At 46.3% G+C, this 21598-nt stretch overlaps 1 protein-coding gene across 1 annotated transcript in view; it reads right to left on the bottom strand.

Moving 5' to 3' along the window:
* Positions 1-3196: 3196 nt before the first annotated feature.
* Positions 3197-21598, bottom strand: part of LOC144145584 (carotenoid-cleaving dioxygenase, mitochondrial-like) — a 169092-nt gene continuing 150690 nt past the window's right edge. The window contains exons 7-12 of the mRNA XM_077677235.1: positions 20501-20658; positions 17435-17528; positions 15057-15168; positions 9590-9690; positions 8817-8931; positions 3197-8092 (exon numbers count right to left, since the gene is read on the bottom strand). Of these exons, the coding sequence (XP_077533361.1) occupies positions 7938-8092; positions 8817-8931; positions 9590-9690; positions 15057-15168; positions 17435-17528; positions 20501-20658 (735 nt within the window). The 3' untranslated portion in view covers positions 3197-7937. The remainder of the gene's footprint in view (positions 8093-8816; positions 8932-9589; positions 9691-15056; positions 15169-17434; positions 17529-20500; positions 20659-21598) is intronic.

The following is a 21598-nucleotide window of genomic DNA, read 5'->3' as shown; positions in this document are numbered from 1 at the left end:
CTGGCCTGGCAGCGAAGTCTTCATGTTATTTCTATTAAAAAATGTGAACTATATTTATCCCCAATATCAGCTGAGATAAACTCATCGCATATTTTATGTCATCTAAGCGGTCAAACCCTATATATATGCTTTCTGGATAGTTTCGGCAAAATGCCAGTTCCCGCCGCTCTTCCTAACCTTACCATGCTCCTACTGTGGAAGCCCGTGTACTAACACTAGGAAGAGATTTCCTAAACGTTTACAACTTTATTATGAAACAGTTTATTTTCGCAAGTAAATTAAACTTCGTACGATGAGTAAATAAAACTCCAAGCAAGAATTCAAATATCAGCATCCTCTGCTTTAGCCATTCTAATCAAATTCCGTAGGCGTGGTATGCGATCGAGAGGCGTATACTTTGTCATGGTATCTTGGGAATTTCCGTTTAGAGCAAGTGTGCTGGGCGGATGCGGCGGAACACAAACATCGTTTTCGAATATGGTAACCACAAAACCCTAGTTGTGCACATAAACTACACGGTTTGACAAAATTTGTAGTTTTGCATGAGTTGAGTAGCAAGGGGTACTTCGCTCGCAATGAGGACGAAGAAATACACGTAACGACATATACGGGCGCCCGCATTTCTCGTTCGGTAATTTCGCCCTCGTCTGTTGGCGCTCTATCCTTTTGTAGAACCGCAGGCCAATCTACGGGCACTTTGTTAGTTGCCAGCGTATTTGCCAATTTCTTTTGTGTCCTAAAACCGCCGCCCTGAGACGAGATTTAGGCGAATGAGGCCCCGCGAGTCGACCACTACGTACGTCCATGCACTGCAAATGCCACTGTTTCCGAAGCTAATGTCCTGAACTAATTAGCAATGAGAAGAACTGCAGGAACTTGAATATATTATGGTGAAGCAAATGCTGGTAAGGTTCTTCTGAATTTCTAACCATGAACGGCCGGACGTCGGCGTCTACACTCTCGTCACGCATTTTTTAACAACCGAGGTTAGTAATGCGTTACGTAGACCATGGCGTCCGAGATCCCGCGCGCGCTTTTGCGGGGTTATCTCGGAGGCCATGCGTAGACATACCAAAATAAACCACTAGTTCCGCGGAGCTATGAAAGTTATGGTTCACTTGAATGGGATGAATCCGAAATGCAGAGAAAAAATATGGCTTCGAGATTAATATACAACCAATATTGTTTGACCACCTGGAACTGGCTCGAATGCTCGCTCTGGAATTTGGTATCTGGAAGAAACAAAATGGCAGCATCTCCACTCCTTGGATGATGGCGAAGGTGCGGAGTACGGGGACTCGAAATGACATCTAAGTTGCGCCCCGAGTGACATCCGATTTGCGCCCCGAGCGTCATTAGATTTGAGCCGTGAGCTGCACCTTGATTATTCCCTAAATGAAACTGCAACTCACGACTCAAACCGGATTTCGCTTGATTTTCGCTTGATGGTGGTGTGCGCACGGATGGCCGCGGACGGACATTGGGAGGTCCTAAGGAACCCCGCACCGCTACAGGCGATGGAGTAAGCCGTTTGACTCACGGTCTTAGCCCAGTGGGTAAGACGACTGACACTAACTCTGTCTGGTCTACCACACACAGGCTCGAACCCTGTCGGTACTTGTGTGATTTTCTGCGATTGTAAATGCTATGCGCACGGACGCGGACGGACATTGTGCGGTCCTAAGGTACTCCGCACCTAAAAGATGAAATGAATGGCTTGTGAAGATGATGCGATTATGACACCTGGTGAGACACCTCGGTTACGCATGTATGGAGGAAAGAGTATCCTCGAAATTTGCTGACATTGATATGCAAGTGTACTAGTGAGGCGTTTTCTGCTCAATATTTCTTGCTTCAAAATAAAAAGGCGTCTAAGAAAGAATATTTCTTTGTTAGAGCACATACTTAGGGGTGGAGTAGCAAACTTAAGTCTTTACAAAAAAATGTGATAACAGCTTAGAACGAACAACTGAGAGTGCCCCCAAGTAGACGCTTATGCTTAACTTAAAAAAAATAGCATTTAACGACATAGTACTATTTTGCTGGCGTAGCGACTTGTTTTATATTGCAGCTTACGGTGCTTTGTCGCTTATACGTAGCATTCTTGTCTGTTCAATCATGGAAATGAAGGGCATGTAATAGTCATATATGAAAAACACTTTTTACGCGTAATTAACAGCGAAGGAAGAGTGTCTCTTGCAATCTTACGTTATCAAAGTAGCACGTTTTGGCACTCCACGTTTCTGTACATCAACAATCCCCGAAACTTGAACAAGACGAATAAGAATCGGCGCAGAATTACAGCAACCTGCTGGGGTATTTCCAGGGCGGACGGTTGTTACACCGTTCTCGGCAAGCTAGTAGAACCTACTCGATACTTCGGGGAGATCCTCCGTTGCATTGATCATCATTTTGACTGTTTCGTTGGCCTGTGGAGCGCGTGGCTCGCCTTAAAGGGTCCTGTTGTCATTGAAATCTCTTATGGAAACGGATGCGTTGGGGAAGGGGGATACAGAATTCCGTCACCAATTCGTTCGGACCGATGTCGCCTGTTTCCTAGTTCTGGAGAACCGTTGCGAGCCCTCGGCACGTATGCGTTAAAGGGACCCTGCAACAATTTTTTCAACTTTTCTTGAAATTTTAAATGCTTGCAGAATGTAGTCACCCAGCACACCCAGAACTTAGATTAGGGGGTCGCAAAGTACCTCAACCAAAAATTAATGTCTATGCCCATCAGATAACTTGGAAACTCGCTCAAAAGATTTTTCTTTGTTTCCCGGTCTCGAGGTTCTTCGACGGCTCGAATTACGTCACTAAGGCCATGTAGCGGTTGTCTGGCGGTTTTCCTTCGGTTCCAGCAATGAACGCTTTTTGATAGCCACTTTTAAAAAACAGCCACAAAAACAAAGCAGGAATGGAAGGCGTATCGGGTGCGACGACCAAATCACGCAGTGCCGCTCCGTGCTGGTGATAACTGTAGCTTTCGCAGTGCTTCCAGACGGGAAGGAAAGAGTGAAAGCGCTTATCGAAAGTGTTGCAGGGTCCCTTTAAGCCCGCACGCTGTTAAACTGCCACGCTTCTGAGACATGCACGTAAGCGCAATAACCCGTTGAAGTTACGGCTCTCACCCTTGAAACAGAAGTCGGTAGACTGAAGAGAAGGAAGCAGCCACAGCAAATGAACAAAAACAGTTTATTAATGACCACAGAAACGTTGGGGTTTGTTTTATTTCCCGCCGCACTCCGACACAGCATCGACAACAATTCGGGAACACTAGTCGTACCCCTTCGTGGCTGTTCTTTACCACACGCGTAAACACACAAGTACTGAAGCAGGCTCTCGTTACCACCGACACAGTCTAGCAAGCACACGGAACTACAGTGGTCCCAGGTCACGACGTCGCACAGGACACAGCACGCCAGAGAGGCTGTACACGTGCGCGTCCCACGAGCTCCAGACTGTACGGCGTCATGTAAGCAAGCAGAAGACGTCGCGGTGGTGCCACGCCTACTTTGGGCAGGAACGGCAGTAGTGGGAGACTTTCCTTGCGCAACGTAATTGTTTTCGTGATGTTGTGTCTCTTTGCACTGCCCGGTGCGGGCAGATTCTCTCACATGAAGAAGCCCGTCGAGTACAACAAGCTCAACAACTCGTCTGCGAAATGTTTGGGTTCGAGACATTCAGCGACTTCTGTCCCGCTTTTAAGAGATCGAAATTCTTTCTTGTACTCTTTTCTTTCTTTTGCTCTGATGTACGGCTGCCCCGCCACCCCCCCCCCCCCCCTCCCTTTATTTTGCTGATTACGTTTTACCCTTCGTTTCCAATTGCTCCGTAAACTTCGATTTCGCTTGTCCGGGCTTAATTAAGCGCTTAGATCAAATTAGGAATGAAATTAACTTAGGGACATTTTACGCTAAAGCGATAATTTAGAATTTATTTATCGCAAACGTCTTGGATCATGTTAAAATTAAAATTTAGGTAGAAGTTAGGTACGTCAGAAAGGCGTAAAACTGTCTATTCGTAGAAGAGGGGTCTGCAAAATTAAAACAGAAATCAGACCAAATGCACAAACAACTATCACTGGGTTAGCTGTTAGAAACTGCAGAAGCTCGTTTTGTAAACAATTTCACTCTGAAAACAGTCGTTACATTCTGTCACCGTTTCGGTGCTGCGCACGTCTGTACTTGAGAAATGTACATAGTACTTTTGTACGCAAAACAGCAGATAATACAAGTGTCTGTGGTTAATAATCTCCATGAAATGTAAATTGTATGCAGAGGAAACACTTATTACGGTCGCTTTTATAGCTTTTTCATGTCCACAACGCCGTAGTGGAACTCCGGCAGCTTCAAGAAACCACGAAGTTGTACTCAAGTCATATCTAGGACGAGTAATGTTTAGATTACCAGTAAGTCCTAGGTAAATATTCTCTTTACTGACGCCTTTCATTCTTTAGTGCGTGCTGTGGATATCCAAAACTATGGAGCTGTGCAATATCAAAGTTTGATCAACAGGAAAAATACGATTTCTATCAGGAACTATGGTCATGATTATGACGCAAGTTTTACTGCTGGCAGAAGTAGCAGCTCGAGCAACTCCGATTGGATTGCTACATTTACCTACGTGAAGATGGAAAAGAAATTCAAAAGAAATTTCTATGGCGGAAGCGGCACGAACAGCCATGCTTTTACACCTCTGCGTTTCTGTCCCTCAACATCGGCGACATCTGTAAACCGAGTAAAAACAATTTCAAAACCCCCGCGCTCACCGTTGAGCGTCGTCAAGCATTTCATTCACAGTCCAAGCGTGCCATCATGCAACTTTCTACAGCTTAGGACTCCAGCTCGCAGGGTTAATGCTGAATCACGAAGACCACCATCATTTTCAGCATAATATTACAACAAGGACCGTCGCATCCGGATCATACAATCTCAAAGATAATGGTCACGTGTCACGAAAGTTGAAGGCACACATGATAATAAGAGAAAACGTTTATTTATGCCTACTAGCGTGTGGATAGTTGTGCTTCGTGCTTTCCCTTAAACAAAGGGACGTGCTTGAAAGCGAAGTACGAGGTAAACAAAAGACTTCATCGTGGGTCTGTTATGTGTCTTCAATATCCCCCGGTTTGATGTTAACTACTAGTGGTAATTTGAAGAACTTAGTTTTGAATACACCGGTAAATAGTTCTTGCATGATATATGCAAAAATGCCCCTAATACTGAAACGTGCCCTGAAATAAGCGGCTGTTACAATAAGCGTTGCACGTTTGAAGTGATTGTATCAATCTTGCTGGCTTGCCCGGTACTTTCAACAAACTCTGTTGGGAAGCTGCAGTTCCCTTATCCACATGTTCACACACGCTTCAGATTCATACTTAACAGGCGATGAAAGCGCGCAAGCACTCACCGCAGCGCCACGCGAAACAACATGTACAGTGCGGCATTACTGTGACCGCGCAATACACAAAAAACAAACGGAGCTGAGTAAAAAACAGAACTGAAAAAGAAGCTATCACATAAAAGGCCGTAGGTCTTCATTACAGCGTGAATACAAATTGCGAGTTGGATAGGGACAAGGTAATAAATATAAATGGCTTTCGCAGTGTCCCATCCTGTACACAGTCCACGGGCGTTTGTTTATCACGGCTCGGGAGACACATGTGTAAACACAACGGCGTACCACAGAGCCCAACCGTTGTTCAGAGGGATTGCTGCAGACTACGGCAGGTCCCTTGGCAAGTGGCCAAGGTGCTTGAGAAACGGTTCCGATGTATGTGAATACCGTCCTACCAAGCATTGCACCCTACAGGAAACCTGGCGTTAAGGCCCTCATATTATATAGTTCCGGCTGGAGCTGTGTGTGTCGTGGACAAAGAAAAATATTTGAGGCCCCGACAATAAAATAAGTCGCATTTGAGTAAACATCTGTGCCTTGACTTCAACATTTCATCAAGTTTTGCGCAACAATGCGCAATTATGTGCATTTGATCACTCAGGTTTGTGCAGATTTCGCAGTATTTTGTGAAAGCTAAGGTATTTTATAATAAAGAGAAAGTCTTGTTAAAAAGGAAAGCTGAGGAACCTTACCGGGAGCGGGATTTTCAAGACATTGCGGTTACATTTCAGGAAATGCAACCATGATGAAGTATACCTTAATGTATATGAGAGGGGCTTTGGGAATCCCGCATTTTATGTTTGTCTAGTTATATGCCCGAATTTTACCTTTGAGTTTCTCACAACATTTTGTTTAATTCTGTGTTTTACTCTCGCCATGCAAGCTTTCACTTTTTGACACACTGAGCCCGCAAAGCTCTCAAAGTTGCGATAGTACGTGATGTTCCCTGGGCAGCAATAAAATCCCCCCACACACATGATGTGATTGGAATGTAATGATAGTGCAGTCATAGCCGTGCAACACCCACGTTACGAAGGCTGGAAAGCTTAATCGTCATAGAAAAATAACCTCTAAAACTTTCAAAGTTATTTAAAATTGGGAGGATCGTAGCTTCGCAGTGGCCAGTAGATTCCCCTAATATAATACCCGATCACTGCGAGTCACGCTATCGCAGCGCAACCTTTAGTTTTTCTATTGTAGTTTCGTATTATGTACTATTTAGTCCTTTCGACAGCTGTCAACAACAAAGCTGGAATGACATGTCCCTAGTACACGCTCTCTTTTAACACATGCGCCAACCCGTTAGAAAACGTCAGCATCCTAACTCAGCACCAGTCACAACCTCATCTGCGAAAAATTGTCTAAAGCAGTAATAAGTTACAAATATTTACAAAACAATTATCGCTCGACAGTTCTTGGTAATACAAAGAAGTTGGCAGAGCTGCACTTTGGGAATATCTCCTTCACCACAACGCAGTTCAGTGACAAAGTCGTAGGAACGGCAGAGCGAATTGGGTGGGCGATGGTGGCAAGTTTCGGACTTGGCTCAAGAAGAACACCATGTTTGGTGTAGCACTACGCATGCGCAGTGCGCAATCCCTGAGCACGCGTTAAAATTTCCCGCCAAATCATGTACTCAACCGTGTCATTCGCTGAATTGGTGCCGTTGGTCCCACGAATCGGTCATTTGGGAGCATTGCAGTAAGTGTGACTTACGAGAGCGCCTTAGAGTGAGGGACGTAAGCGACACGCACTCGACGCTTAGGCACATTACAACGTTTGGTGTGGGGATGGTCAGTCAAAGCGATGTGGCTGCGAGTGACGTGCTTGAGACACTGGTCCACCAAGGTATCTAACACTGCAACTACCGCGCTCAAATCTATTACAGAAGCAACATCTTGTCAACAAGAACTCATCGTGGGCTAGTTGGTACGAGTTGCGCAGCCCTAGTAAACTGTCCTAAGAAGACAAGTACGGCGAGGAAAAGTTTTTGTCTTGTTTGATATATGTTTCATTGAGTCCTCGTTCCGTTCGCGCTAGCAAAGAACACCATGGGAGATCGTGTCTGTGTTATTGAAACAGCCTTATCAGTTAGCGAGTGCATCCACTATAAAAGAAATGAAACGTGATATAGGCAGCCGGTGCAATTTTATGCAAAATAAAAAAACCTTTAAAAACATTTTTTTAAGTTATTCAAAAATGCATTGAGACTTAAGTGAACAACAACCTCTTTGTAAGTTGTTGTGACAGTTACAGCTGTTGCACGACAAAAATACGCTGCATCATTTCTACCGCGCTCACTTTTCTAAGAGGATCACTAACCCATGAGCCTACTCGAAATTGTTGGGAGACAACAGGCGAATAATTCTCGTCAAACGCACGACGCCCTAACACCCTAGCCACGACAGGGACAGCGCGGAGACGCAGAAGGCGCAGACAGGGCGCGTTCGCTTGTCATCAAAATGAAAGACGTGGAGGCAATCGATTGGGGCAGGGCGGTGTGTACAAACGCGATGCTCCGAGCGAGAGAGCAGGGCCCCTCAGCTCTTGACGAAGCAGCCGTGGATTGAGGTACAGGCGCGCACTTGGTGGGGCACTTCGGCCCGCGCAAGTTCGGTCAGTGTCTTGGCGTCCAGCACCAAGAGAAAGTCCGGCTTGCTGTAGTCTGTGTCGTTCACCACCGACAGAAGAACGCCTGCGATGGATAGACGGCCAGAGAATATTTAGCCCCGCTTCACCTGGTGATTTAGAGTTCAGCGCGAGATCTGGCAACACGAAATATCACACTAGTTTTCTTGGTTTCTGACAGCAGCAGCTATGGATGGCAGGCTTTGCCCAGAAGACCATGGGCAGCCCGCCAGTCTGCCAAGACCCCTCGAAAACCCACCAATTAGGAACTCCAGCGGCACCCTTGAATGAGGAGGCCTTAGCCAAAAGGGCAAAAAACTCTCTCTCTCTCCACATATATATATATATATATATATATATATATATATATATATCTCTTGCATTCACTCACTCCACTCACACTTTTTGTCTGCTGTCCCAATCGGCCTACCGTAAACAAATAATCCGTATTTCCTGCTCAATCGTTCACCCAGAAGGGAAGACTCGATCTAGCTTGATTGTGCAGGCCAAGACCTTTGAAAAACCAACATCCCGGACACCAAGGCAGAGCAGTTGACTTGACGTCTCCGAGTCTCCTCTGTAGATGCAAATCAGTCCTTTCAAAGGATTTTCCCTCCCATTCAGCCCGGGGCGCCACTTCAACCGGTGGTCTAAATCATACGGGCGAACCAGACCTCTTGCCACCCGGCAAGCTATTCCTCGTCTTCTCCGCATGTGCCGCGCAAGCATACAGCACAGCTTCAAATGCCCCACATTACACACACACAGTCCCGCTCGCTCAGGAAGGTTACCGTCGTCCTCGTCCACGCCTTCGGGGTCCGCGATGAAGACGGCCTCACTCGGGTACTGCGTGTCCGACTCTCGCCACAGGTTCATCTCACGCGTCTCCACGTCAAGCTTGCAGATCTGCGCGACAAGCCGCCAGCACGAAAGACATCGTGGTACCTATCTATAAGGCACCACCTCTAGACAGCGCATGCTGTAATGTACCAAATAAACAGTCGAACACTCCTGCGCGCTTAGTCGTTATATGCATCAACAGAGCAAAAAGCCGACATACCAATCACTGAACCACTGACACGTGACCTTTATTTTCCCCCCCCAAAAAATAAAGGCCACGCTTTATGTTATGAGCCTTTACGCGGAGACAAATACAATACTACATTAAATGCCATACAAGAACCCATGAGTAGTTCACGATCAGTGGAGGCTTATGTGGATTACAAAGTAAGCATAATAGCGCCACGCTGAAACCATATGCACCATTTCTCAAGTACATCATTTCTGTGCCATTCCACTCAAAACGACAGTTGACTGAAGCATTTTGCACGATTAAATTTCTCTAATGTAAAACGTGTACCCCCCTCCCCCCCAGTCAGTCTAACCTACAATGCAACCTGTACAACTATGTACGGCTTTGTGCCAAGAAAACAGGAACGCAGGGCAGTAACAAGAGGCGCGATTCATCAAAAACCTTTATGAACTTATGTTCAGCCTACTTAAGGAGACAAAACTTGGCTATTGATAACTATATGTACGAACAAAATCAACAAGGTAGCCTTACCGCATTTCGACACTCGCCGAACCGCTCGAAATTCCCACTGCCGTAAGAGTATCGGTAGGGCTTTCCCTGGTACTTAGGGTTTATGGTCGGCAGGTCATACCCTGAAAAAAAAGAAAAAAAATAGAAACCCTGTCATCATTCGGTGGCATCTTTGTTCAAAATACAATTATATACGTATCTGTGCGAAAATGGTATCAATTACGAGAGCCCGCATCATATTCCCACTCTGATTCCAGATTTCCAAAAGCATGAGACTACTAGCTGAACTGCATATACAGGAACGAAGGCACAAACGTACACGCACACGCGGGCGAATATACAAAAAAATACTGGAAACACTCGCTACGGTATTCGGGTGAAAATGCGAAGGTTATCGAATTTTAGAAAACCAACAGTAAAAAATTATTCAGGAATAAAAAAAGGACAAAACGGCACGGCAGCCTCTAGTGCAGATATTCACAGGCGAGTGAACGCAATTTATGAGTTTGCATCGAAACGAAAACAAATTTTCCAGATAATAAATATAAATTGTAGAATGTAAACTGTAGCGTAAATGTAAATTTATCGCCACAAACGGCATGCCAAATACTGTGCAGCAACATTACGTGCTTTGCGAATACGCGTACGAATACAAATACTTATTCGTATTCGTATACGAATACGAAAATTGCGAAATACGGAAATTGCAAATGCGAATTTTGAAAAGATTGCATGCTCGGTAAAAAAAGCCGTCATAGAGAGATTCATATCGTTGCCCTTGACGCCTAGATTTTTGAAATGTATACAATCTGTTCAAATTGCCAGATACATTATTTTCAAGTCCTTTCCAGGCACTTTTGATAAAACGCTAAACGAGCTAGTTCCACCAATCCCATTTAACAGTTCACCATTTGTGAAGCCAGAAATTTAAGTGCGTAGAAAAACGTATGGGGTGGGAATCTTAAAGGGACCTAGAAAAGCCTTCTGTAAAAGTTACAAAAGGCCTGTATTGTCACGTAGCACCAATATAGCGATGCAATGCCGTTGGAATTATTGATCTACATTCAGTATTAGCTGCGCCAGAAGCAGTTAAATGCACCTCTCCCCACTTGCCGATCTACTCTCCCCTCCTCCCTCTCTGCCTCCTTCAAAGCAGCTAGCTACATTCCTGCGCCTAGGCTCGCGTCAATCACTGCGGACCCGTCTTTGCCTCGGGATCGCGCAGGAAGGAGGAAGAGCAGCCGGAAGCCAATGGCAGTGACGCCGCCGGCGGCCGACCTTGCCGGCGATTGGGCGAATCAGGGGCGCCTTCGCCGTTGCGTCACCCGCGGTCGCCGTTGCGTCAGCCGCGGTCAGCTCGCTGCGGCGTCGCGCTCATCGGCTGAGAAAGGCGATCTTCAAAAATTGTTTACAAATTATCTGTACAACGTATGGGGCTCACACTTCGCTCAAAAATCTCCCGTTATGTGTTCTACCACCTGAATGCATTTGATTGCCACCTTCACAAAGCTTTTCGGGGTCCCTTTAACGCTTTCGAAATCTCTTTGGTTGCCAGTACAGTGAACTAGAATGTCTTGATCCAGTGGCGCGAACGGGAGCGCTTTGCAGCGTTCGGGCTGAAGCAAAGCGCGTCTACCGCCGCCAGGGGCGCCACTGCGCCTTCTTCGAAAACGGTACCGCGGTTGCACGGGCCGTTCCTTGGGGCGCTCGCCAGCTATTGCCGCTGCCGTTTTTTACTGTGGTACAGTAATTAACCTTTATGGAAGAAAGATGCTCACTTTTGTTGTCCCTGTACTTTTCTAAGAACGTTTTGTTGCTTATCAGACCCGTTTGAGCCATCGGGCAACGGCTACAAACAAATCGTCTGCTAGCGGCGCAGACGATACGAGCGGATGTGCGATACGTTGGCGGCGCGCGGTCGGACAAACTCTCCGTCTGTTTATGGCTGAGGCCGGCCTTTCATTTTCTGCGTGTTTTACGTTTCCGTGATGTTCCACAGAAGCAAGAGGTATACAATCGTCAGGAATATAGTTATTGCGAGTGCTGTCGAATAGAGGTTGGCCAGGCCGGGTACGCGATGTCAAAACGAAGGACGGACACCTATTGCTTTGCTCCGGGTTGTCACAGTGGTTACCCTGCAGGTGCTCCCAAGGCGTCTTTGTTCGCCGCTCCTTTGGACGATGAACTGTGCAATAAGTGGGGACAAAATTTGGGAAGACTGGACAAACTCTTGACCATATCTTCAGCCGTTGGTGAGCGCCACTTTGAGCCCGAGTGCTTATTGCGTGATTACATCCACGTAATAAACGGCTGTAAAGTGCGACTTGTACGCGGGAAGCTGTCACTGGCTCCAGGTGCTGTACCTACCATCCTGCCTGACTGTGCTTCGAATTCTGCGCGGAGCATGCACGCGGAAGCCGCAAAGGAAAAGGCGGACAAGAGTTTCAGTTTCGGCAGCCAGCAAGCAAGCTGAAGAGCCGAAAAAGATGAGGTGCACCAGCCACAACACGAGGCTCTCTCTCCGCAGTGCTCATCAAATGAAGTCGCAAGTTCTGTGGAATGATGCTTTCACAATGAGCCATCTTCAAGAAGTCAAGCTTCCTTCAAAGCTCTGGTGCCGGCTAAATTGTGCCGACGATCGAAACGTTCGTTTCGCTATACGACATCGATACGAAAAAAAAAAAAGCTAGACATTTTCACGAGAAATCTGTGCTCTTCTATCCACATGACGACAAAGTGTCGTCGCAAACATTCTTTTCGTGGTGTGTTATGCGGAAGCGGTGACATATATTCCCTAGCTGTTGCGAACAGTGTGCTGCAAGAAGCTGACAGCAGTTCGGCCTGCAAAGGGGCCATGACGACTAGGAGGTTTAGTGATGTATTACACGTGCTAACACAGAAGCTGCGATCTCAAACGACACATTTGGAGACGCTGCCTTCAGCACTAAGTGCCTGGGGAAAGTTTCCTCTGAAGGTAATTTGTTTATTGCAAACTTTGCTGCTGAGAAAATCAGCCGGGTGCTACTGGACGCGTGAATACTGGGTATAATTTGCTTTTGTAGAGTGAAATTCACAAGTAGGTTCATGCCGGGACTTTATTACAGTAAATATAAAAAGTAAATCCATTCGTAAAGAATTAAACATAGCAGTTGTCCGCCGGCAGCACATCGAACGCGTACGCTCGCATCGATCGTCTGCGCAGGTAGCAGACGACACCAAACAACTCGATTTATAGCCGTTTCCCTACAGCTCAAACGGGCAGATTTGCAACAAAACGTTCCTAGCAAGGTACGGAAATGCCAGACGCGAGTAGCATTTTTTTTTAAGGGTTAATTACTACCCAACATCGGAACAGCGACAGCCTGCCGCGGCGGCGCCTTTCGAAGATGGCGCAGCAGCGCCACCTGGTGTTTTCTACACAGAAGAGCACGCCCCTTCCTCGCCGTTCGCGCCACTAGATCATTCTAGTTCACTATAGTTGCCAGTAATTAGTTCCGGAGAGAGGTATGTTCAGATCTTCGCTTCAGTAATGTCAGAGTCCTTCAATGCTCCTCTGGTCATGAAACTCCCGGCCAAGTTTTGTACGGGCACAAAGGCTACCGCAAGTGGCGCCACCGCAGATCGGAGGGCATCGGGCGGCCGCCGCTACTCTGTAGCCAGACCGGCAGGCAGGAACGCACTAGCAGCATGCCCGTTCGCACCTTATTTTTTAGCCACTCACAAAATGATAAGTCCATTTTAACGGCCCACGACACGTAAGGCGAAAGCGCACTGCTGATAAGGCGGCGAGCGTCTGTTTTATCTTACTCCGTAGTCCGTTCCCTGCCTCAATGCGCTCTAACCACGCACCCGGCTGCCTGCCGATCAACACCAGCGCCGCGGCGCGGCAGCGTACGAAGCTCTCCCATAGCGTGACGGCGAAGTTTCATGACCAGAAAGGTATTGAAGGACTCTGGTAATGGGTTGGTATAATCTGCCGTGCTTTTAGTAAACACTAAGGTGTCCCTTTCTGAAGGGACAACAGCGGTACGGCGTTTCTCGCTTATGGTGGAGTTTCCCTTTTTAGAGCCGTAATCCAGCATCTTTCTTCAGAAACCCAGGGCTCGAATGCATCATGAGTGATACATTCTTAACCTAATTTTTTTCAGCCTGTCTCAGGATTTTACAAGCGACAGACCACTTGCTGCTAATGCTGACGCGTAAAATGAACTCAATTTATCCGTGAAATTTGTTGTCACATCTTATTGTCAGTGGTGGAGGAGCATCAACAAGTTGCTGGCCCGTTCACACACTTGCTTACTGGTTCATTCACACACTTACTCGGTTGTTCACTTGCTTTCTTTCTTTTTTAATACGACAGTATTTTATTCCCGGATACACCAAGATTTCGCTTACGTCATATCCGTCAAGGAAGTGACGCCAGTACAACGAAGCAAGTAGCCTGTAAAGGGTGCACCCCTGCACACACGGGCTTCTTGCGGGGAAGCAACCTTTATTACTAAATACTAGTACGTTATACTTGGGGTTGTTCGTTTTCGGTTTTATACTTTAACAAGAAAGTGTCTTATGCCGCGGTGCCCAAAGATTTCACTGGCGTCATATCCGTCACAGAAATGACGCCAGTACACCATTGCTGAAGCGACCCGCCAGCAGGACATCACTCGCCAAGTACGCCCACAAGACAGCCGCCGACCCGCAAATCATGCTCAGCTGCAGATTTCGCTGCACATTTCATTTTCGTGTTATACTGATTCTTATGACAGAGGAACCAACCACAGTTTATTTACTGTCTTGTCCTGTGCGCAATTTGACCTTCGCTTTCCATGCACACGGTGCACCTTTCTCAGAACAAGGTCAGTTGCCATTTCTTAATATAATTTTTTTTTCGCCGCTCCATCTCCATTACTCAGTTTTTAAACTTCCCGCTTCTGCAAATGGCAAGGACACATCGGCAGCATAGAGTTTCACCCTAATATGTGCTAGTGGGAAATCTGTAGCTGCAGTCGTCGGCCGTCATAGGCATAGAGCTTCCTACTAATATGCACTAGAGGGATATCTGGCGCCACTCGCTGGGAGAGCCGCGCTTCAGCGAGCGTTGACAGAGCCTGATGAGAAAGGCTTCAACAGGGGCAAACATTAAAGGCTTCAACAGGGGCAAACATTGTTTTTTCTTGTTCAGGTTGAACAAAGATTTGATATGATTCCTGACGAAGTCCTTTATGAAAAATACTTTTATGCTGATAAGAAAACTTCAAATAGTCGTTTATGAACAACGATCACGGTTTTTGTACCATAAGGAACTTTTGAGATGGTGGCGAGCTACGCCAAATACCAGTGGCACCAATGGTACCGGGGTACATGAAAGCCCCCTTACTGAAGCATGGCTTGCCTGGGCACTAGCGCTAGATTTACCTCTAGTATATATTAGTATGAAAATCTATAGCCGGCAGCAGCTCAGGCGAGTTGAGTGACGCCTGTGGGCGCCTACCTTTGTAGCCCATCTCCTCGTGCGTAAGCCAGATGGTGTTGTTGTCCTGGCGATAAGCACGGGCCTCGGTGTACTTGAGGCTGACCAGGTTTCCCTCCTTGGTGTTGTTCGCCTTTGGTATTTTCGAGAGAGAGGGGAGGAGGAGGAGTAGGAAGCGGAAGGTTGCAGAAAGCGCGCCATCTTTACGCAGACCTCCTAATCGGGCTGAAAGGTGAGCGGAACAGCCATTGTCACAAATGCTCGCCGCCCTCCTTGCGTGGGCTCAGCAGATGTGCTAACGTCAATTTGTATAGGTTGTCACACGCGGCAGAAGAAGTTAACCCTCGTAATAACGAACTCGGTTCATACGAATGAAATTTTACTTCATATTAATGAGGTCCGCGCGCAGCACACACGCGTTAACGTCGTACCGCGTTTAAAAAAAGGGTGTCTCATGGAATTTTTCTTTGTGTTCCGGTGACTTCGTTATACCGTTGGATAGCATGTTACTTGTCCTCACGAAAACAATACGTGGCTGTGAATGACTGCGTTTCCGATACATTGGATGTGCACTCAGGAGTGCCACAAGGATCAGTGCTCGGTCTTTTAATGTTCTTAGTCTATATAAATGATATCTACTTATCTGTTCCATCGCCTGTGAAGATCCGGCTGTTTGCGGACGATTGTGTTGTTTATGCCAATGTAACTCAACACTCCGATCAAATAAGACTCAATGATGCGTTGCACTCAATTAGTGTATGGTGTGAAACATGGGGCTTGAAGCTTAATACTTCTAAGACGGTGGCTATTACATTTACCAACAAAAAAGAACCTTTGGAATTTTCTTATACTATTAATAATGCTTATATAAGTAAAACCCAACGAGTGAAGTATTTAGGTGTTACACTCGCAAGCAATTTAAGTTGGGAACCCCATATAGAAAACGTTTGCAGCAATGCGCTAAAAAAGCTGGCATTTTTGAAACGAAAATTGCGTCGTACATCATCGGCCGTTAAGTTAACAGCGTACAAAGCTCTCGTTAGACCAAAATTAGAATATGCGGATCTGATATGGAGCCCGCATCAGAAATACTTAATCAAGAAAATAGTGAGAGTGCAAAATTTAGCCTTGCGGTTCATATACTCCACATACTCCCGTTTTTCCAGCGTGTCCGTTCTTCGCGACAGGGCAAAATTAAAAAAACTAGCTCATCGCAGAACTGTGTCTCGTATTAAGTTTTTATATCAGTTGTACCACGGTCACTACAAAATACCTCGTGAAAGTTACTTAACTGAGCCCCCCATGCGGTCTGATCGTACAAACCACAGCAAAACAGTTAGGCAACCATTTAGTAATATTAACGTACATCAATATTCCCTTTTTCCGCATGCAATTTCACTATGGAATAAATTACCCGAAGAAGTAGTTAACGCTAATACAACAGAATCGTTCATTCAGCTTGCAAACAACCTTTCCTTTGACCAATAAATTTTTTTTGCCGCAGTTAAGGCAGCTGCTTCCTGCATTCGTTTTTCACTTTATGTGTAGTACGTATTTTCTTTGTGTATTCCATCGCTATGTGTACATGTTATTACTGTTATATTACTCTTGTGTATTGTGTTGCATTGATGTGTGTGCACATTTTATTACTGCTGTATTACTATCGTGTTCCGAATTGCGAAGCACTTTTTTTTTTCTAATCAAATATATGTTAGCGGTAGTTGCAATTAATGTATGTGTACTATGTATGTACCCACTCCTGCTTGGGCCCGAATAGGGCCTGCAGTATTTGTAAATAAAAAATAAAAAATAAATAAATAAAATACCAAGGGTTTACTTTGTCCGTCAGGTGGTCTGGCTGCCGTTTGTTTCACGCGCCCCCCAGCTGCTTGTTCTGTTTTCTTCAGTGACTACATTATGAAACTACCTGATCGACGTTGAAACGCACATTGTCTTCCGATTGCGCGCTATCGGCGAAGCAAAATGGACGTAAGCTACTAAACGTAGAAACAGCTCTCTGCCTACTCCGTAATACTTCAATTGAGCCAACTTTTAAACCTTATCGGTTGTCCTTACCCCATCTTTATATCCGGTAAATACGAAACTAAGTCTTAAAACGGCAGAACCCTAAGGGGAAAAAATTCCCACGTTCATCACAGGTAAGCGTGGGCGTCGGCAGGTGGGTGCAGAAGGGGAACTTGCACCCCTCCCTCCCAAGCCACCCCAGCACTTCCCGCTCCCCCCACCCTCAACTTCTACCCTCAAGACAAAACCCTACCAACGCCCACGCAGGCAAGTATGTCTTAGGTGGGCACATACTTAGCTACAAAGCGTCACAAACACTGCGTAAGGAATAATAAAGCTTGCGCTCTAAAACGACGGTTGTCGCACTACTGTACCTTGGAGACGGGTATCACAAAACGCCGGAAATGGCCCTGGTGGTCTGGATCGAAGTCCTCTTCCCCTGACTCTCTTATCTTATCTAGGTAGTACCTGTAACAACAGAAAAGCGCAGTGGGATACAGCAATACATAAAAAAATTCCACTCAAGCTGTTAGGTCTGCCGACTTAATTGCACCAACAAAAGTAAAAATAAAGGAAAATTCAAGGTGAAAGAACGACCTGCGGTAAGAAACTGTGCACTGACCGGCTTACTGGGGGAGTCAAGACCGCGATATTTATGAAACTGAATCTCATTACGCAGCCGTTCTCAAATGAGGGTTCGCGGAAACTAGAGGGTTCGCGAGGGCATTTCAGGGGCCCGCGAAGCACTCGCACAAAGTCTTCCACCCCCCTTACGCTTCTTAATTTCTGCCTTTTCGCTAAAACTTCCTGGAAATGCAAAAAGCTGGCTCCGCTACATGGCAAAAGCGTAGCCTATGTTTTAATGCTGGCTTTGTGCACGACACAAAAGCTATGCGAAAAACCTACACACAAAAAATACAGCTTATAGGTGTTTGGGTGACTTTTAGCTGCTTGAGCAAATTATTTGACAATATGACACGCAGCAGCATAAAGGTCAGACATAAAAGGCGGGCGTTGAATGAGGGTTCGGGGTGACTTTAGCTGCAAGTGCAAATTGTTTGACGTTATGGCACGGATCAGTGTAGTTCACTATGGGGTTCCCCATCACTTTTGCAATCCCAACAAAGGTCCCCGCTAGCAGGGTTGGCAGGTCCTCAGAAGCAAAAGTCGCCGCGAAATTGCGGAAAGTAGCCAAAAAAGTCGCAAAAGGCGCCAGAAATGCCACCATTTGAAGCAAGGAAATGCTAGAAAGAACTTTTTTGATTACCTTCGCGCAAGAAATGCAGAAATTCCGAGAAGTAGAAAACCGTGCCACAAATTTTATTTCTTGGCCGTGGGGCTGGAAAGCGACAGTGGTTGACTACTGTCTACAAAAGAGCTAAAGTATGCAGCGTTAGGTAAGGCACTCAAAGAATATGAATGATCTAAAACTGGCGTGCGTCGCACACAATGCTTTACCACTTTCGCTGCTTGTTTACATTCAAGGGCATACTATACACCGTCATTTACGCTTCCCACCCCTTTTCAGGAAATATCAAGATCCTGTAAACTACTGAAGCGCGTTGCTTGAAGGCTTTGGCGTTATTCAAACGACATCAGCTGCCGGATAATAAAAAGAGCAAGGCAAATTTCAATTTGTGCCGGTAAGGAGCGTTAGAGTGACTGATTCGTCGTGACCTCTTCTATACTTCCAGATTGCCGTCATCTGTTTAAAAGTTTGTTCTGTTCCGTTTTCTCAGTTTCTCTCGGCGGTTGAAATGCACTGAAATGTCATATAAGACCTTTTTTGTGGAAATGTGCCTCGGAAGGGCCCGGAAATATACAGGGTGTCCCAGCTATCATGCACCAAGTTTAAAAAAAAGAGTAATGGCGTAACTCGAAGAAAACCTAGTGGATAATGTTTGCAGTACTGTGAAGAAGCGGTGACTAATTTTTTCGTTAATAAGACTTAGCTAATTATTCGTAATTAATTATCTAACTTGATAATTACTGTCCTAATCACTGAAGTGTCAATGAGGCATTTGTAGGTATCACCGAGGGGCATCTAACTGCGGTATTTTCAGCGACGAAATAATTGCGTACTCATTTATTCTGAGTGATAAAGAAAACCCGCGAAATATGAAAAATACCATGTGACGGCGCATCCGCGCGCATTGTAAAGCAGCGTCCCCAAATAAGCTGATTGAAAGCAACTGCTTCGCGTGTTACCCGCCCGAAGAGACAGCGCATCACCTTGATAAGGCGCGTGTGCAGATAAGGCACAAACTCGGTGGGGATTTCTTCTTTCTTTCTTTTGTTTTTTTCGTTATGGCAAACTCAGAGGCAGCCTGTTTGAGGGCGTTGCTTTACGATGCGCGCGGACGCGCCGTCACGTGGTCTTTTTCATATTTCGCGGGTTTTCTTTATCACTCAGAATAAATGTGTACGCAATTAGTTCGTCGCTGAAAATACCGCAGTTAGATGCCCCTCGTGGGTACCTACAAGTGCCTTATTGACACTTTAGTGATTAGGACAGTACTTCGCGAGTTAGATAATTAATTACAATTAATTAATTAAGTCACATTAACGAAAAAAATACTGCCCGCTTCCCCACAGTACTGCAAACATTATCCACTAGGTTTCGTTCGAGTTACGCCATAACTCTTTTTTAAAATCTTGGTGCATGATAGCTGGGACACCCTGTATAAAATTACCAATGCTCAAATGATCAAGAAAGTGGTCAAGTCTCCAAACTGAAATCTCAGTCGCCACAAGCCTCAAAAAGTCGCCAGTTAAGCGGCAAATCACCAGACCTGGCAACCCTGCCCGGCCCACACATGGTTTAGAACCACAGTCGTTGACTTTCACCGGACGCTCTTTAACTTCCATCTTGATCGTTTGAAATAACCAAACCAACAAGCAATTGCACGCTCAGTACGTGGCGAATAAATGAGGTGTATATCCCAGTTTATTCATCATCATTATTCACGGCCCATTTGTGCCAATCGCAGGGCGAAAGCATCAGGTTCCTAGTTCACTAGTAGCGAATAAAGATGGACGAAGGGAACGTTTTCCATCAGCAGATCTTTGAGGTTGGACTTCCACCATGCTAGTGAACTTCATTTGTAAGGCGAACATAAAACGTCTTTGTAAAACTGGGGCCGTGCGGTCGTTGACGTAAAGGCGGCTCTTTATTGGCTCCAAGGTTACATGGACCATAAAGCGCTAACACTCACATGTGGCGCCCGCTCCCAATGATAGAGGCTATCTTTTCTTTGTATTTTGATATACCGGCCGCGTCTTGAAAAATTTCCCATTAACAGTTGCTGGTGTGGTATAAACGTCCCCACAACCATTGTCTGGAGTCTAATCCTGTCAGGTTCAGGAGCGCAACACTACAGCCACTATGTTACCACGGCGGATACATCACCAGGCCTGGCGGCATCACGCGTAATGCGCACCTGTCCATGATGGAGGCGTCCTCGTAGGCGACCATGTCGAAGACGATGTGCCCGTCGTCTTCGAAGGCGTTCACTACGTGGAAGAAGAAGAGCGGGTCCGTCAGGAACCGGGTCCGCAGCACAGTGCCAGAGGATCGGTCCAGGATCACGAATTTCGTCTGGAATGGCGGCGGCCACGGCGCAAGCCAAGACCAGCCAAGCGCAGGGCGGACACGAGTGTCGAAGTGCGGGGAGGAAGAGAAGGAAAGAAGGAAGAAAGGGGGAGGGAAGCGGAAGAGAAAACGAGAGCGTCCGGGGTGTTAAGCTTCGCCTTTCGGACCAGGGCCTCGCTGAGTAGATGTTTCTTTTTCCAAGCGCGGGAATACTTCCAACATCAGGCCTACGAAAACAAAGAAGACACACACTCCGCACCCTCGAGGCTTGAAGCGGTTCTTCACATCTCCCAAAGTTGCCAAGTCAGCTATCTTCAGTGTCCATGGCTAAGCTTATTTGTGGGCCCTAGCCACCAGAGTTTTGAAACGATCAGCGTCGTAACTCGTGTCCGTTTAGAAAGTACTACCAAACCTCTTCATAGCCGTAGGTCGTGATGTGTGACGAGACTGCAAACAAGGAAACGAAAGAACGGCTAACTGAGCGTTCATTTGGACGAGCCTCCGTCCGTGATTTGTGACCATGGTTAGGGAAACAGATTCAGCGCCCGCTCTGCAGCTTTCAAAGTTGACAACCATGTCGTTTTTAACGCACGGTGTATTTCCGCAGCTGGGCCTGCATAAACGTGGACCCCAACTCACTTAGGCGCATATTCTTCCGCAGCAATAAACCAGACAGATGACCGCATCGCACCTAACTATATGGGCGCGCCCTAATCACCAATCGCGCATAAAAGGTGCAGGTTGAGCACCGATCATGACAGCTGCATGAGTCTGGGCCGAGTGGCAATTCGTTTAGGTTTTAGCGCTGCGTCAGGCGCAAGTGCCCGAGCATACCATTGTCGGAATGTGCTAAGTGTGGGTCAGCTCATAGTTGTCTCAATGGCACGAGCGTTGGAATGAAATATCAAGACGGAAGCTGCAGCTCGCCGGTTCACTAAGCCAGTTT

Source organism: Haemaphysalis longicornis, unplaced genomic scaffold, assembly GCF_048455015.1.
Source record: "Haemaphysalis longicornis isolate Haplotype H1 unplaced genomic scaffold, Haemaphysalis longicornis Haplotype H1 scaffold_7, whole genome shotgun sequence".
NCBI lineage: Eukaryota > Metazoa > Arthropoda > Arachnida > Ixodida > Ixodidae > Haemaphysalis > Haemaphysalis longicornis.
This window is presented reverse-complemented; position numbering and strand designations above follow the sequence as displayed.